This window comes from Marmota flaviventris, chromosome 12 (genome assembly GCF_047511675.1).
Source record: "Marmota flaviventris isolate mMarFla1 chromosome 12, mMarFla1.hap1, whole genome shotgun sequence".
NCBI classification, from domain to species: Eukaryota; Metazoa; Chordata; class Mammalia; order Rodentia; family Sciuridae; genus Marmota; species Marmota flaviventris.
Genome location: NC_092509.1, coordinates 40,310,538 through 40,329,406, shown reverse-complemented (window position 1 = coordinate 40,329,406; position 18,869 = coordinate 40,310,538). Strand labels below are relative to the sequence as shown.

At 40.4% G+C, this 18,869-nt stretch overlaps 1 protein-coding gene across 1 annotated transcript; it reads left to right on the top strand.

Moving 5' to 3' along the window:
* The first annotated feature begins 1,410 nt into the window (after positions 1-1,410).
* Positions 1,411-4,232, top strand: Gjd4 (gap junction protein delta 4). Its single transcript, XM_071619664.1, has 3 exons — positions 1,411-1,474; positions 3,106-3,370; positions 3,458-4,232. Exons 1-3 carry the CDS (start codon positions 1,411-1,413, stop codon positions 4,230-4,232), a joined length of 1,104 nt encoding a protein of 367 aa, XP_071475765.1.
* The last annotated feature ends 14,637 nt before the right edge of the window (positions 4,233-18,869 follow it).

Below are 18,869 nucleotides of genomic sequence, written 5' to 3'. Positions count from 1 at the left end.
ACTTGTACTACATGTCTGTTTCAATACTATTAACTACAACTGCCTTTAATTTTATCGATCACATCAAACCATTTGACTAAAATATAGCAAGACCACTGATCATTTCAAGGGGGTCATGATGGGAATCAGTCATGTGGGTGAAGATAAAAGCAGTTTTGTTGTGCTCTGTTTCTGGGACTCTTTCTAGGGATATTACTAAAGTCAAGAATAGAAATGAAGAATAGGTAGGGATAAAAGACTAGCTTTCATGGAAAATTGAAATCATTCCTTTTAAAGTCTACAACTTCTACACTGAGGCTAGATCTCCAGCCTTGCAAGATGGGTTCATCTCTAGATATAAAGGCAGTTGCCTTGATAGGATCTTGATGGAGCTGTGATTGATGTCACCAAATTCAGTTAGTGTTATCTTATTATAAACTTAATGATGTTTATTAAGCAGATTCAATGGGAGCAATCCTAGAATTTGATAAGGCCAGGAGATACAAAAGAAAGATGTACTCTATTGGAGGTTTTATAGGCCAGTTAGGGACTGGAAGACTACTGATGTAAGTTGTTGCCCTCGCCCCCACACACATATGCAAGGTGCTCCCAGTGTCAGCAATTGATTTGTGCCTCTCAAGAATGCTGATACTTCTTATTGCAAGATGAGAATATCTATGAGATATTTAGTGACTTCTTCGATGAGTAGGAGGCTGCCCTGGTATTCGCACCAAGCCCTTAGTCTCTCAGTGAAAAGCTCTTATCATTTACCTGCCCAGAAAGGAGTCAGAGAAGAACAGAGTCAGAGTCGACATCCACAATGGGGACACACAACTGAGGCGCAGATTTATGCAGGCATTGATGGTATAAGAATTCGGAATAAGGGCAAGATCTTTTTATGAGAGTGTGATGATGGGTGGGTTATGCTTCCTAGAAAAGACAAAATAAACATTTTAGGGCTTCTTTCACAAATGAAGTGGTTGTGAAAATATTTGCAAGGAGGAAATGGCTTTTTAATAGAGAAACTTGCTTGGCTAGAAAACAAAAGTTTTTTTCTTGGCTAAAAGTAGTGCTTCTATTATATCCTGAAGCGTCTGGCTGTCCTGGTAGAGACATCTGAGTACAGCCACAGGCCTGGAATATCCTAAGAGGGTAAGAATAGCCATAATAAGAAATGACTCCCTCTGTTCTGGTCCCTGCAGTTGTCAGGAATGCTGTGCCTGAGAGGCAAAGGCAAGCAAGTGGCTTAGGGCTGTCTCAACTTGGAAGCAGAGACTTGCTTCCTAGCCTGGGCTCAAATTTTTCCTTTCACAGCTACAACTCTCACCTTTGTAGCTAAAATACATTTATTTCTGCAAAAACTTTCCACCTCCTTGGTGAACACCAGCCTCCACATCTCCAACGGCCTTGAGTCCGTGGCCTTCTGGAAGCATGGAGAACTTGGACTTGTTGGGCTTCCTCATCATCACATTAAACTGCAATGTGACCATCGTGGGTGAGTATTGGGAAACCCTGCCTGTTCTGTTTTTGTTTTTAGGTTTGCATTGAATCTTCCTTAAAGGGTCAGTGTGTATCCTAATTTTCAGTTTGCCTGGCCCACTCCCCAAAGAAAGGCCACTGTTCAGACCAGAGGTAAGGGAGCTGTGGGTACCAGCTTTCCTCTAATTGTCCCATGGTTCCACCATCATGGAAGGAAGTGTTGGGTGAGGGCTTTGTTCTATCACAGGGTTTCTGCTTGTTGACAAGTGGGTGCTGCATCTGAAGGCTGAAGCATGTGGATGGGGGTGTTTTTGTGTAACCCTTCTTCATTGCTAGGAAAAGAAACAATTCAGTAAGAACTCATGAGAAAATAATGCCTGGATTATGCTTTCTTCTCTTTCATCTTTTTCAATTTTATCCTTGGAGCTTAATTTGTAAAGATTAGTAATTTCTCTTACACATTTTAAACCAAATTCCAGTTTTAGTTTAGTTACTTTTTTTTTTTTTTCATTTTTGCAACACTGGAATTATACCCAGGTCTTTGCACATGGGAGGCAATCACTCTACCACTGAGTTATGCTCCCAGCCTCCTAGTTATTCTTTAAACAAAAGAAATAATAGAGAATTCTGCACTTGATGCAATTGAATTAAATTTTCCGAGAGGTGCGAGGATCATAGCAAAAAGGATTGAGAAAAGGACTAATATATGCCTGAGATGTCATTGATAATTTCCTTACTCATTAGTTTGTAAAATTTAAAGAAAATCAATCTGTTAAAAGTTAAGCAGATGACTTTATCACCTAATGATAATATTTTTTGAACTTAACTGCCTTCATATATAATAGAGTTTTGTTTTTCTGATATCAGGTGATGTTTTCTCTGTCTCTTCACAAAACACAATATTTACAAATTATCCTGGGTATGTTTTAAACGTGTTTCAAAATAGTTGATCCATATCATGGAAGTATACCTTTAAAGTTATTTTGGGTTCCTAGGTTAGTCTCATTCACCCACGCTAAATTAAAGAAAGATAAGCCTCGTTTTAATTTATAGTAACTGGAATGGGAGAAAGGAATTCTAAATTACTGAAAAACATGAGTATTAGTAAAGAAATTTAATTTCAAGGACCACAGAGCACATTAAATACAAGCCCTTTGATTGAATGGCAAACTTGTGAGCCATTATCGTAAATAAGGGGGATACTGAAATTAGCAGCTTGTATTTGCTCAACACAGTTACAGGAATATGCTAAAATCTTTTAAAAGCTTATTCTCCTAAAAAGAATAAGATCTTACTTACATCATTGATTTGCTTAGCCAAATTTTCTTTCTGGGCCGTTTAGTCCAAGAGCTATGCCCCCAAATTTGAGTCAGATTGTAACATTTTTAGTATATAATGATCTTTAAAAATCTGCTCATTCGGAAGCATCGTACAAATGAGTTCAAGTGCAAATAATTCGGGTACATTCCCAATGCTCCGTAATCATTTATCAAATGAACAAACTAGCTGATGCTGTTACTCTGACTAAATATATATCTATTGATTTATCAGTTCTCCATTCTCAGCCCCATGCAGTATTTAAAAACTATACTTTAGAGGAAATGGGTTTGTATTTTGATGAGACCATTCCTGCTTTCTCTTTTCCAGGAAAGATCTGGCTTATCTTCATGATACTGTTGAGGATGGTAGTGCTCATCTTGGCAGGGTACCCCATCTACCAGGACGAGCAGGAGAGATTTGTTTGTAATACTCTGCAGCCAGGATGTGCCAACGTTTGCTATGACATCTTCTCCCCTGTGTCCCATCTACGGTTCTGGCTGATCCAGAGTGTGTCTGTTCTTCTGCCTTATGTGGTTTTCAGTGTCTATGTCCTCCACCAAGGAACCCAGCTTGCAGCCCAAGGAGCCTGCTGGTCAAATGGAGTTGCCACAAGCCATAAGCCCTCTGACCTGACCACTGGAGAGAGGCACTGCCCACAGCCCTGCAGGGTGGGGTGTAGCCTGAGTGTGCCAGATTTCTCCTCTGGCTACATCATCCACCTCTTTTTTCGGACCCTGATGGAAGCAGCTTTTGGGGCCTTGCATTACCTCCTCTTTGGATTCTTGGTCCCTAAGAGATTCTCTTGTACACACTCTCCTTGCTCCAGCGTGGTAGACTGTTATGTTTCTCGGCCCACAGAGAAATCCATTATGATGCTTTTCATTTGGGCAGTCAGTGTGCTCTCCTTCCTCTTCAGTGTCATTGACCTGATCGGCAGTGTTCGGAAACGGATGGGCAGGAAGCGAAGCCCCAGAGATGGACACTCCTTCCCTGTCAGGAAGGAGTGTGGAGCCATGACTTCTCCTCCTAACCACACTGAGGGATGTGAGGCCTCTCAGAGACTGGGGGAGAGGCTGGGGGAGATGGATGAGGATGGCAGATGGGGGGAAACGGGGGTGCCCACTCTCCCTGGTGTGTGCACCAGAGGGCAGGATGTCAACAGCCCCAGCAGTAAATTGGAGCAGGTGGAGCCCCCCGATGAAGATGGGAGTGAAGTGATGTCCTCAGCCAGCGAAAGGTTGGCCATGGCTCACAAAGAGCCTGGGGGCAGGTCCTACAGAGAGGTCACCCAGGACACCAGGAGCAAAGGCCCTGCTAGGTCAGAGCAGCAGCCCTCAGCCTCTCGAAGCCACCTGGCTGAGCACTACTCAAGCAGTCAGCTACAACTTGCTGACCGGCTGGCCACCTCTGGCAGCACCCCGCACCTGAGAACCAAAAAGTCTGAGTGGGTATGAAGAGAGACTGTCATGCACAGCCCAGCAAGCCCACTTCTCCAGCATGGGTGTCACTGTCCTGTGCAAATGATCACAGCCATGAAGATGCACACTCGCTCAGCAGGTGTGAAATCTGTCACTTGGTAGTTTATTAGGCAGACAGGTGAGCTGGAATAAGGAAAAATGGACTTCCTGGTAGACTCTGGTACAGGTTCAATTTGGATGACACTTGCTGTTGACAAAAAAAAAAAAAAAAAAGACACTGAAATGCCTGCACCAGGCTGAAATAATTAATTGGAGACTGTAAAGTTTCTGATTATCATGAGATTGGTATATATGCTACACTATCAGAAATCCTATTATCTTATTCTTTTCCATGGTATTTGCTTAAGTAAAGCATGCTCTTTTACATTAATGGAGCTCATTAATATTTTGATATTTTCTGGTGAAATATCATGAGGTTTTTTTTTCCTGCTTGGATGATAGAGATATTAGTTATGCATGTCATCAATAGAGAGCAACTAGTTTAACTTTAATAAAAGGCATGATGATTGCATTGTGAAGGCACATTTCATACTCCCTTGTGTTAAAGGAGAAATGACCAATGCAGAAAATATAACTCATGAGCAATTTGTTTGGGGGGCCATCTTATATTGTTATTGCATGTGGACATAGGGTGCACAGGATGGGGGTGACCCCATGGTTTCCTGAGGTGTCACTTAAGTGTTTGCTGAATGGCTGCCTTTACCCTATAGAAAGAATATTTTTGCTGTTGATAAGTGGTCACAGATTTGTCATGAGGTTTTCAGTCCAGGTTTTGCCTGTGCCCTTTAGGAAGTTGTACACTTTAAGATTGCTCTGAGAGTGTTTGCATTCTCATGGATCAGACAAAGAAAAACATGAGTGTCACGGAAGCATGGTCTCAGTTTGTGCTTTTTTGTGTGTACACTGGAAACAGCTGCCCTAGGCCTTGGGATGGACTTTACCCAAGTGTCTCTCTGAACTTCCTGATGTCACTGTGATTTTAATTTAGCTACTGACACAGTTAAAGTATGTATCTGTGAGATTTACTGCTGCCTTAAATTGGGCAGATGAGAGGACGCACCTGCTGTTGGACAGTATAAACCAACTTACTTTGGGTACAGTTCCAGGTCATCTAGAACTATACCCAGATGGAAAAAGAGCCATCTGGGTATAGTTCTAGAATCGAGTATTAGCTCCTGGTCCACAAACATGGAATGGCTGAGGAAGCTTACTTCACTCTGGCAAGTAATAAAAAGGTGAATAAATGCACTTGTGAAAACAATGGATACTTTTAACTGTTCTAAAGAAGAGTCTAGCAAAGCAATAGTTGCTAAAATGAAGAATAATAGCCTGCTAGATATATCTATAGAGTGGCAAAGCAATTGGTTAAAACTTAAAAAAAAAACCCAAATTGGTTTTGGCATAAAGTAGTTTGAATAAATGTACTTATTTTGTAAATTCTCCCTTTGCCACTCTCAAGCCACTTAAAATTTTATAACCTCTTTCTTAAGTTTTTATACCAATGTCTGAACACAGTGACTGCTTAATCAATATGATGTTATGTCTGATATTCATGAAGTACTCAGGGTAAAATCTTGTTGGTGTTCCTTGCAGTGTATAATTCTGGTGGACTTTCCAAGGTTGGACAAAGTCTTATATAGAGAGGAATTCCTTAGGGTTACATTACTATTCTAAAAATAAGCACCATATGACTCTCAAATGCCTCAATAGGAACCTTAATAATATTGAATGATGAAAGGAAATCAAGTCCCCAATACTGGTGGTGTGTGCTCATGTAGGGTGCCTGGGTAATAGCTGGGAAAGGAAGGCCAGGCAGGGCTGGGGCTCCCTCGTGGCCGTGGACCCAGAGAGAACTGGGCAGATCATGGCTGTATTCCTTCGGCTACTGGAGTCCATGCTCAAGTGTGGGTTTGTAAACAAAAGTGATTTTATGTGGGTGGCACTAGGAAGGGCTACTTTGCCTCTCTGGTGATGTCCAAAATCCTACTATGAGAGAATCAGAGCCTTGAGGCTTGTTCCTTGGGAACCTGTATATGCTCCTCAGCCATTGGGTACCACAAGAGAAGTGCAGAGGTAATGAGCCAAGGAGATCTGGGTTCTTATCCCATATCCACCACTACTTGGCAGATCACTTTACTGCACTGGGTCTCAGTTTCCTGAGCAATGAGGGACCCAGAATAGATTATTGTAATTAAGAAGACAGTCTCTGTGCTTAAGCCTGAGTTCACTACCAGTTTAAGACTGTCAGTGAGATATTTGATTCAGTAGCCTTTCCATCTTGCTAACTACCTAAGCGCAGGTTTTGATAAGATCAGGAGAGGCCTGTGCATTGTTCATTTCTTGCTATTATAACAAAATACCTGAGAATGGATAAATTATAAAGAAAAGAAAATTCTTATAGTTCTGGAGGTTGGACAGTCCAAGATATGGTGGGGTCGCATCATGTCATGGCAGAGGGCACTGCATGGTGAGACAGAGCAAGTATGCTGGTGCAAGTCTCTCTTCCTCTTCTTACAAAGCCACTCATGTCCATATGGGACCCTCCCAAACATATGAATCTGGGAATTAAGTTTCCAACATATGAACTTACGGGAGACACATTCCAATCATAACAGCCTGCATATCCTTAGAAGAGCTGCCTATGGAGAGATGGGGATCTCAAGGATAGTCGGGGTGGGTGATCTGAGGACAATTCATTGCTTTTACATCCTCCTGCATGATGGCTGAGGGCTGAGTGGACAGACACAGAGGACCTCTGAGTTTGCCCCATCATGCGAGGAGCAAGGTTGCAGAAGAGGTATTGAGTTTTCTGGACCTTGGATGACTCCTTGGGATATGCAGATGGAGGAATCCCTCCTCTTTTCTTTGCTTTCACACAGGACACTGAAAATCTCCCCTGGTTTTATAATTTAGAGTTTCAAGACTTAAATTTTTTTTCTGGTCATATAAGGGGGAGAGGGAAACCAAACCAAACCAAATCAAACAAAAACAACTACAACAAAACCCAGACTACACCTAAAAGGTTGCAAGAGTAGAAAATCGTGTAGCTATCATTTCCTTTTGAGATTTCAATTTACTTCTTTGCATCTTTGAAACTTTGGATGAATAAAAGATGATTCACAGGTTCAGTTCCTGCCCTCACCCTAGAGGTTTACCAAGTATCATATTGCCTAAGGCAGAGACAGCATGCAAATTCTAGTGATTATAGCTGCTCTCACAGGTAAACCCCAATTTTAGAAGAAATTTTGTGAAGTACAAAGCAGGTGTTCATGATTGAGGAGCAACTCTGCTCTAGGTGGTGACTTGGAAGTGGGGGGTTGTTCCTAGATCTCCTAATTCTAACATCTTCTGCCCACAGTGCCATGATTGCTGCGGAAGGGAAAAGAGGGGTGTTTTAGTCAGCTTTTGACCAGAATAATTGGGGGGAGGGGGTGGTACCAGGGATTGAATTCAGGGGCACTTGGCCCCTGAGCCACATCCTCAGTCCTATTTTGTATTTTATTTAGAGAAAGGATCTCACTGAGTTGCTTAGCACCTCATGTTTGCTGAGGCTGGCTTTGAACTTGAGTTCCTCCTGCCTCAGCACCACCATACCCAGATTAATCAGAACAATTTTGAAGGAGGAAGTTTATTTGAGGGCTCATGACTTCATAGATCTTAATCCATAGAAGGCTGGCTCCATTCCTCAGGGTTTGAGGTGAAACTGAATATCATTGTGGAAGAGTGTGGCAGAGAAAAGCAGCTCATATAGTGATCAGAAAGCAGAGAGAGAGAGAGAGAGAGAGAGAGAGAGAGAGAGAGAGAGAGAGAGAGAGAGAGAGAGACTCCACTGTCCAGATATAAATATATACCCCCAAGCCAGCCACACCCTACTACTTCAGATACCACTTAGTTAATCTTTATCAGGGGATTAATTCACTGATTGGGTTAAGATTCTCACAACCCAATCATTTCTCCTCTGAACCTTCTTGTAGTTTCTCGCGTGTGAGCTTTTGAGGGACACCTCATATCCAAATCATAATAAGGAGCCTCATAGAACAGGCCTGGAGAGGGCATTGGTTCAACTGGCCACATTCTCTGAGTAGAACCTAATTCTAACTTTTGAGAAAAATAGCCAGAAAGAAGGAGGAAAAATTTGGATGAGCAGTTAGCCAGTGTTTGTCCCAGACAGGACCATCTTTTCTGGATACCTGCCCTCTAAGATGCATTTGATAAATTCTGGTGATCAATATACTGGTCTCCTAGGAAAAGCTAAGCAAGGCCATGAGCTCAGGTCCTTAGATAGCATGTTTGATCTGAAAAAGCCTTGGGCATTATTAAAGTTGCTAAGCATATCTAGCAATATTTCTTTTAGGAATGAAAATCTGAGAGAAAAGATAAAGTGAACTGACTAAATTTGGCCTACAACCCAAATCTCTTCTACCTTGGGACTGTCTTCTTAATTATAATCATTTTAAATAACAAAGGATTGCAATTGGCTTAAGTGAGTGTGCACGTGTGTGTTTTAGTTTAACTCTTTGATTTTTGCACAGTATGAAAAGCTCATATTTTCCAACTTGCTAAGGACTTCTCAGAAATCTCTTCCCAGGCAGATTCTAAGGTGACCCAGCACTGACAGGAACCCAATGGTGAAATCCAAACTCTGAACCAACACCTCCAGCTGGCTACCTGCAGAGACAAAAGCGAAAGAGAGATTATGAGGATCAAGGGGATTGTGTGGATAAAACATTGTGCTCAGCCAAAGGAGGAATTATTTGAGTCGCATTAATAAATGAGACTCTCACTTTTAATGGGCTATTACAATCTGCTGTAAGAACCTATTTCAATTTTTCTGGGTATAAATTTTGTTTCAGGCAAGAAGTGGTGGGGAGGGTTGTGCTTTAGAGACAAGGAGAAGGGACATCTGCATTTCTCAGGTGCAGACTTGCTGAAGATCTACAATGTACATGCCTTCCACTTACAACTTCATTCCAACTCCAGGAGCTGGGTTAGCAGCAGAATCTGGTAAATCCTGCCAGCTGTGTTTTGGTTGTTCTGTGGTATAAACATTTCCTAGGAAGGAATTGGATGCCTTCCTCCAGTTCCCTGCCCCTGCATTGTAACACTGTAAGTTGTGTGTGTGTGTGTGTGTGTGTGTGTGTGTGTGTGTTTCCTCCCTCCTATCAGCATGGAGCAAATCCATTCCTTGGGGAAATTTCAGCTTGAGCTCCATCTCTGTATTTGACCTGAGAGAGATGAGTGGCACACAGTAGGGTCAAAAGAACTCTAGAATTATCTAATAAACTGAATGTGGTTGTGCATTTCATGGGAAATTCAGGAAATTAAAAAATCATAAGGAGACTGGGGGATTGATCTCAGTGATAGAGTGCTAGCAAAGTGCAAGAAGTGCTGTGTTTAATCTCCAGCACTGAAACAAAAAACAAACCAGATTTTAATAAAAAGGGCTTCCTCTCTCCCCAAGTGGGAGGAACAGGATGTACTCTCCCTGCATGACGCTGATTGGCCATTGACTTTGGCCATCGTAGCCTGAAAGTTTCCCTGGCACATCACCTGTGTGTCACAGGGCTGGTTTCTTCCCTCCAACCTCTCCAGGAGGTACTTCTTGTTTTTCACATAGTCACCTTACTGTTTTATCAGTAGTCTGAGAAATAAGATTTCAAATCCGTGGAGCTAAGTCAATAAGCTAGTATTTACTGAGTGTTGTCCTTGCGTCTCAATTTAATCTTTTGCTTCTGTTTCTTTTTACAAAACTTAAAAAAATATCAACTTATTACATCAGCTACCAGAAAACTGCAGTGGGACAAGTTCTAGTGCCATTCCAACTCTTGTGAATCTTCATCTTCTCAGTCCTGTGTGGAGCAAGTAACTCCTGTCATACTTTGTGAGCTTGTTGGGAAGCTTGGATGCTAGACATGGAAGCTTCATAAGAGGGACATGGTTGTCACCATGAAGTGGTTTCAGGACTGTGAAACCATAGATGCTTGATGGATTAATGTCAATAAATCTCTCCAGGAATCGGTGACCATACATTTGCCTGAGGAGAAAGATGTCCATGGACTTAAAAATACCTTTGACTTTCTTCGAACATCAGCAGAGGGTCTTCCTCGGACCATCTCTAAGTTACAATGTTTACAAGCACTAAAATAAAATGCTATTTTTTTTGTTGTTGCTATCTTGATGATAATCATGTGTTGTAGCTCATTCTTTTCACTCACCTCTTTCCTGTCTTATCTCTGCCCAGAAAAAGTAGGATTTAAGAATCATCAGCAGAAGATGTAGGAATTCTGTTAGGTCTGTTTGGATAATAGAGTGGATGAGAAATCATGGGATATGCAAAATTGTGTGCAATCTGGTCTCATGGGAAGGAGATGATTTAATAAGACTTTAATTCATCCTCTTGGGGATGAGAAGCAGCCCCTTGTCTTGGATTTATTTTCTTTGTTTTACCCACAAGCAACTGATTGTCCTTTTCCCTGTTTTTTTACTGCAGAGGTTTGCCTTGAGATGTGGGTGTGTAATAAAAAGTGACAGCCAAGAGAGACAATAGTGGCACTGGGTAGACATTGCAAGCCCCACGGTGCCAGTACTTGGAAAGCTGACTAGCAGGTATTCCAACAGAACACAAATATTCTCTCTTCTTTCCCTTCTGATTCCTCCTTCCAGCTGTTTACTAAGCAGCTACAAAACTCCCTCTTGGCTATATTTTGTCAAATTAGGTTTCTGTGAAGGTGTGTAGGGTTTTCCCTCTCGGTTTATGAAATAATGTGTTTTCCCCGTTTAATTTTTCCCCTTTTCTTATATTTGAGAAAGTTAAAGTGCTTTTGATCTCAGAAATGGTATCTGAGAAGGAATTAAATGTCTATGAATTAGTCTTTCTCACCTGGGATATTTGATCCAAAAAAAGCCTCAGGCATTATTATAGTTTACATTAAGCATATCTAGTTTCATTTCCTTCAGAATTGAAAATTCAGTAATTTTGTAAAGGTGGTTTGTGGGAATGACCATTTGAAGAATATAAAAAGTTCTATGCTAAAGCAAATTCATCAGATTCTGTAGTGTTCCCCGAGTGGATTTTCAGAGAGTAGTTAAGACAAAGACTGAGTCCATAGTTAGGGGATAGGAAGCCATTTCCATTCTCTCATTAGCAAAGGATTCTTAGGACATTAACTTTTATTTGTCTATCTCTGTTCCCTTTTATATCAAAAATAAGGTGTTGTCCTTCCACCTAGAAGTATGACATAATATTTACTGTCAAAGGGTGGCTGAAGGAGGCTTTACCTCTATGCAGTAAACTAAAAATGTAATAATGAAAGATTGTTCATTCTGTGTCTTTTAAGCATCTTTTGTATATCTAGTGTTTCCGCAAGGCATGGGATGATTTATAAGAAAGTGATAAGAAAGACCATCTTTCAATCTGAGAATATCTTTATGTGAGATAATTGGGTACTAAATGAAGGCAACATAAAATACAAAAAGAAATTTTATGGTACGGTCTTGAATATTACTCCATAAATTTTCTATATTTCATAAATAAACCACCACTGAGTCAAACAGCAAGACTTCTTTCATAAAGTAAAGGAATCAGGCCATCTCCATCACTCAATTGAGGAATGTAAGAAGCCTGGTCCTTTGATGTCACCCCACATCACCCTCCTGGGACCCTCAGCTCCCTCTGGGTTCCCCTTGTCAGGCACCTTCTCCCTCATTGTCCTGCACAGTCATGGCCCCTGTTATGTTTGTGTGTCTCCCAAAGGTCTGTATAGAAAGGCTTTGTTACAGAGTGGCAGTTTTAGGGACGCTGTGTAGTCCTTAAGTCACTGGGGGTATAGTTAGGTGATAGGGATTGTGGAATCCACTTCTTCCCACCTGTCACCCTCCTTCCTGGCTCCCACCATTGCTATCCAGAGTCCTCACTAGATGCCTAAGACAATGGGGCTGTCTGACCTTGGACTTGAACCTCCAGAACCATAAGCCAAAATAAACCTTTCTTTATTTGATAAGAAGGCTGTGTTAGGCATTTTATTTCAGTGATGTGAAGTTGACTAACAGCCCTTAACCCAACGGGGCCCAGGAGGCCTGAATACCGCCATCCCCCAAACCAAGTACCTACCATCGACATCGTGGAACCTGTCAGGGAGCTTAGTAATATGACTAATCAGTTCATTTTACACCTAAGCAAATCAAAGTCTGAGAAGGTGATGTAACTCTTTTAAAACAATCTAGTCCATTGGTGATTGGTGGCCGCTTTTATCTTTCCCAGGTGGCTTTGGCTCCTTTCACTGTTTCGGATGACTTTCTTTCTTTATCATCTTCTTTTTTTTTTTTTTCTTCCTGGAAATCAAACTCAGGGCCTCTCACATGTTAGGCAAGCACTCTGTCATTGAGCTAGATCCCCAGCACATTTAAATTTTTAAAATTTTGATAGAGGGTCTCCATAAATTGCCCGGACTGGCTTTGAACTTGCAGTGCTCCTATCTCAGCCTTCTAGGTAGCTGGGATTACAGGAGTGGGCCACCATGCTTGGCCAGTGGCCTTAAAAGCAGTCAAAGAAAGGAATGCTTGTTTACAATAGCTTATGTATAAACCTTCTAGGAGGAAATTAATAGGGGGAATATTATGAGAATTCTACAGGAGACCCAAAGGATAAGAATGAAATTGGCATTTGATCACAAATCAGATTGGCAAACATTTTTTGAATTAAAATTATTATAGACATATAAAACACAGAAATTTTAAAATAATGCTTCTATTCTCCCTCAGCAATATCTGCTTATATTCTTCGTTAGGGTGGTTTTTTGGGGGGTAGTACCGAGGATTAAACTCGGAGGCACTCAACCCCACATCCCCAGCCCTATTTTGTATTTTACTTAGAGACAGGGTCTCACTGAATTGCTTAGCACCTTGGTTTTGCTGAGGCTTTCTTTGAACTCCAGATCCTCCTGCCTCAGCCTCCTGAGCCGTTGAGATTACAAGTGCGCACCCGACATCTTTTAGGTTTTAAATTTACAATTGTATTTTTACTACTCATAGTCTGCTTTCTTTACTTGCTAAGTCATAAATATTTTTTATGGTTCTCCAGTCTTTGTGGCTCACCAATTTGAATGCCCAGCCTCTGTCACTGAACAAAATGCTTTTAACTTTTTGATATTAGAAAAAAACAAGCATGGATGTGCAGTCCTTTTCTCAAAATTTGGATTATTTCTTTAGGATAGCTTTGTAGAAATGTCGTAAATTCACATACATCCTCAACTGTTGTTAGTTCCAACCACACGTGGACCACTTACTATTTGTGATGTGGCCACAATTTTATGGGTTGAGCTTTAAATGCCACCCTTGGAAATGCTGTTTCCCTCTGGTGCCTTGTCTAGAATGTCCTCCAACTGATTGGGGTGTCTGAGCAATTCCCACCAAGCCTATCAATGAAGTTTCTCAAGGGAATATTATATGAGTTTTTGATAAAACATTTAAATTATATTTTAGTAATTTATCAGTTATTAAGGTAGCATACTTACATAATAGAAAATTTAAATTAAATGAAATTTAAAAATTGGGCCAACTTCTAAAGGAACTTGATCAGCTAATATGCTTATGCACCTTCCATGTGATTAAAATGTGATTTTTCTCCATGCTTGAAGTGATTCCCTTTCCAGAAAAAACTTCATCTAGATTAAATTCAGAAATTTATCTCTACCTTTTCTGTCTGTGGTTCCCAACTGCTCTGATTGAGAGACAGTCTTGCTTTATTTCCTGGCTTTTCTGCCCAAACCATTTCATTTATACTTTGAAGCACACAGACCCATCTATATCTTGGAAATAGAGATGCTGAGAAATAGTATCTGGAGGAGACAGATATTCAGGAGTTGGTACATATACACTTCTGTTACTTGTTGTATTAGTGGGGGTGATTCAGAGGAGAACCTGGCTCAGTTTGCTTGGTTCACATTCACCTAAATAGGAAACCCTGGTGGATACTCATACTTTCTGCTGCAGAAGAGGACAGGCTGAATTGCCCCTGGAGCATTTGGTAGGAGATGACTAGTAGGAAGTTGGAGTGACTGGACCAGAGCTTAGAGATGAGTTTGGATGCAGATAGATTTAGGAATAATTAATATAACTGCCATGGAGTCCTACCCACTAGTCTATTCTCTGCTTTAGACATCTCCTTGGTGGCCCTAAAGGACAGGAAAAGTAGGTGGTATCAGCAAGACTATTGGGATCCCTACAATTACTCCTAAACAAATGAATTCCCTTGTTTTCTATTTAAGAACCAGATCTTACAGCAAAGCAGTCCTGATTTATTTACCCAATGTAATAACTTGGTCAATAGGACAAGCAGCAGATCTGCAGTATTCCAGAGTTCTTCAATACTAATTCTTATTTATTTCTATGCAACTTCAAACCCTTTTGTCCTGTGTTCCCTCTTCTGACCCCACCTAGGCTTCTATCCCAAACTTCGGAGGGAATGAATGGTCTGGACATGTCTGAGGCAGGCCCCGATGGCTGACTAAATCACCTTATTTGATGGAAAGAGAAGAGAATTATGTGTCCATCTAACATTATCTTTATAGTAATGAGCCAGTGTTCAGTCTGATCTTTTTTTAAAAATTGATTTTATTATCATTTTTTTAAAAATATACCACAACAGTGGAATGCATTACAATTCTGATTACACATATAGAGCACAGTTTTTCATATCTCTGTATATAAAGTAAGTTCAGGCCAATTTATGCCTTTATACATGTACTTTTTTTTTGCATTACAATTCTTAATATATACCACAATGTTTCATATCCCTTTTTGTATATAAAGTATGTTGACACTCAATTCAAGTGTTCATACATGTACTTTGTATAATAATGTCCATCACATTTCATCATCCTTGCTAATCCCCTGCCCCCTCCCTTTCCCTCCCACCCCTCTTCCCTTTCTAGAATTAATCTAATCCTCCCATGCTTTCCCTCCCTACCCCACTATGAGTCACCCTCCTTATATCAGAGAAAACATTCGGCATTTGCTTTTGGGAGATTGGCTAACTTCACTTAGCATGATCTTCTCCAATGCCATCCATTTACCTGCAAATGTCTCCTCTCCTCAGACTGTACCCAAAGGACCTAAAAATAGCATACTACAGGGACACAGCCACATCAATGTTTATAGCAGCAAAATTCACAATAGCTAAACTGTGGAGCCAACCTAGATGCCCTTCAGTGGATGAATGGATAAAAAAATGTGGCATTTATACACAATGGAATATTACTCAGCATTAAAAGAGAATAAAATCAATCTGATCTTTTTAACAATTCTTATACTGTATTTATTTATTTATTTTTGCTGTTTCTCAGATTAAATGTACTTTTCTTGGGGAATATAGGTTTAATTTCAATAAGCTAACCTATATTATTGCCGATTTTACTCTCCAGGCACAAATGATCATGATATCTCAGGGATAAAGCATAGAGTACTGGTAAGAAGGCTGGAAGTGGCCTTGGGGGCTGTCTGATCTTTCTGCAGAAAATAGCTCAAACACCCAAGTTAGTGCCATTCTAAATTCCTGGTCTCCAGTGGTGTCCTCAACTCTGTTCCCTCCAGCTCCACGTTTTCCTTGTTGGTTGAATTCCATAAGCTCCTTGCCAACCATTTTGAACCTTTTCTACTCTCCTCACACCTTCCGTAGGAGTCCTCGCTTCTGACCACACAGAGCAGCCATTCAGTGGAAACTTCTAAACTTCTAAAAGAGAGGGCTTAAATCTGGAAAAGCTGCTGTAAGTTATTGGGGAGGGAGAAGGACATACAACAGAAGTCACCTGGTGTCCTGACTTGAGGAGGAGGGTGTCAACTGCATGCATGCCTACTGCATGCCAAGAGACAGATGTAGTAATTTGATCCTCTTAACCCTCATAACTGCTATTTTACAGATAAGGAAACAGAGGATCACTGGTAATTTTCTCATAGTAATACAAAGAGAAAACTGGGGTAGAAATTTAGATCTGACCCAAATACCCGAGTTCTTTCTCCCCACCCCAGTAACTCTTACAAGCTTCTGGCTTGAAACAGGGGGGAAAAATAATCATCATCCCATAATCAAGTCTTGGCTTGCTCAAGGCTTTGTAATCATTTCTTGTCTGGGAACACAGAAAGGATGCTTCTGATCACTGAGGTACTACTATCTTTGCCAAGTGCTGATTTTTTAATCAGAAGAGGATTTTTAAGCTGCTTGATGAATTTATTCTACATGTCTCTCTTCCTCTTGAGTGTGTAGAAGTTTGTTCACATTTGATCTTTTTATCAAATACCCAATATGCAAGGAGTCTGTCTGCTCTATATCACTACAACCATATCTTTTTGTGCAACTTAATTATCAAAACTGATGTAAAACCCAATCTAACAAGATATTAAAAGAGAGGTGGGAAATGATGTTTCTACAATTTTTAGGATTTTTGTCTGGGTGGATAGAGCCCACTGATGGGTGATATTTGAAATTCCCTATTAATAATTCAGTTCTTGAGCTTGAATACCCTGTAAAATCCAAATGCACCCAGAAGAAAGGCTTCCTGTATCACTTATGCTCTTTTGAACATGGTTATGAAAAGAAGAGGAAGAAGATGAAATGAGGGGGGTGCCTTGGATTAGGGACTGGAAGGATGGAGTGATAGGCACTGAAGAGGAAAGGGGGAGACAAGAACAGACTGGAGTCAGAGACACCAAGAGATACAGCCAGGAGCCCAGGCAGGGAGCAGCAAGATAGGCAGCTCCATTAGGCTTCTGGAGGTCAAGGATTAAGGCTATGCCCTGGGAGGAAGCAGAGTAAAAATACTCCAAATTTGTAATTGGGGCTGGATAAGCAACATATTGGGTAGGTGTGGTTTGGAATATGGTAGCTTTGAACATTGAAGGCAGGAGGGAATCATGTGTGTGGGTCAGACAGGCCTAAAGGGACAAACTAGTATGTCAGTAACTTTTATATTTCTAAATGGGGCCATCGAATGTTCAGCAAGGGCCCCTTTGGGTCAGTCTGAGATGGAGGGTAATATATAGCCGCCTTTGTGGAGGATGGATGGGAGTTTGGAAAATTTCTCAGCACTTCAATTGACCTTACTAACGACCCTGGGTGTATTTCTTTTCTTTTTCTGTTTTTCTTTGTTATGTGGTGCTGGGAATGGAACCCAGGGCCTTGTACATGCTAGGCAAATGCTATGCATCTAAGCTATATCACCAACTCCCTCAGGTATATTTCTGACTCCAAAGTTTCCTAATAAATTTTTATCATTAGGTACTGCTGCATCAAAAAGCATATTTTATTTATTATTAATTTCATACTGCACAGAAATTCTGGCATGACCAGGGCATGTACTCTGTTCTGTATCGCTTAGAGTCTTGATAAGTTTAGAAAACAAAACAAAACAAAAAAACTAATAACAAACTTCAGTGTTAATAAAGGGATATAGGATGGAGCTTAGTACCTGAGAAGGAAACTTGGAAGTTACCCAAGGCTACAAAGAGAAGAAAGCAAGAGGGACTCCAAAGATGTGCTTCACCAACTTCTCAAATCATTTCCCATCCCAAGTCTGGAAGGGTGACTCCAGACAGGCTCTGGTCTGATAGTAGATGGCGACCCACACAACCGTGCTAGACGTAGACACAACATGTCTGTCTGGGGAATCCCATGAAATAGAGGGTGGAATGTCATCCAGGTTGTCTCAGCAAAGTCTGATTATGCTAGGGAAATAACATTGCTGATAATTCCAATGGAATTAACACCTTTTGTTGTTAACTTGACACTTCTCACACAAGTTAACAAAAGATTTACAGAAAAGCTAAACCAGTAACTTTAGGGGCCTCGAAAAGAGTTATTGACTTACTTCAGACCTGCCCTTACTTTATTGAATTTGGAAACATCTGTGTTAGTCTTGCACTAATCCTTCTTCAGTTGGCACAACATGATTGTGTTGGAAAGTTTCATGGAATTTACTGCATTCATCCTTTAATTAGACTAAACTTGGATTTAAAAGCTTCTGTGTGATTTGGAAAAATTCAGCCTTTGGTCTCAGACTGTTAAATCCTCTGAGAATTTTGAAGTGCAAATATACAAAATCATAATACAGTGTAAGGTTCTGTTAATCTTAAGAGTATGTGAGTCATTTTAAACCTAAAATATTTTAAACTTAGTCATATCCTTTTTATGGAATCCAACTTTCCAGTGTAAAGATTTTAAAGTTTTCCAGCATATAGAATATAAATCCTAAAATATGGAAAGTCTATGTATGAAATATTGCTAATGAGGCTGGAGCATTTTGTTGCAATTGTGACTTAAAATGTTTTTTGTTTTGTTTTATCCAAGCTTTTCTTATAATATTTCTTCTCTCTTGTTTTTCACTTCTCTATTCTCACTGTTTAGTTTTGCTTTAAGTTCATTTTCTCAACATCATCAGTCTCACATGAAGAAAGTGTCCATAGCTAAATATGGTACTTCTAATGCCCTCCCATATCATGGTCATTAATTGATACAATGAATGTTAAGATTCTGTTTTTAGAACAGCAAAAATAAAAAAAAAAATAGAAATTTTCTCTTTTGAATTGGTTAAAGCACTGATGCTTGCCATTATTAATACTTCA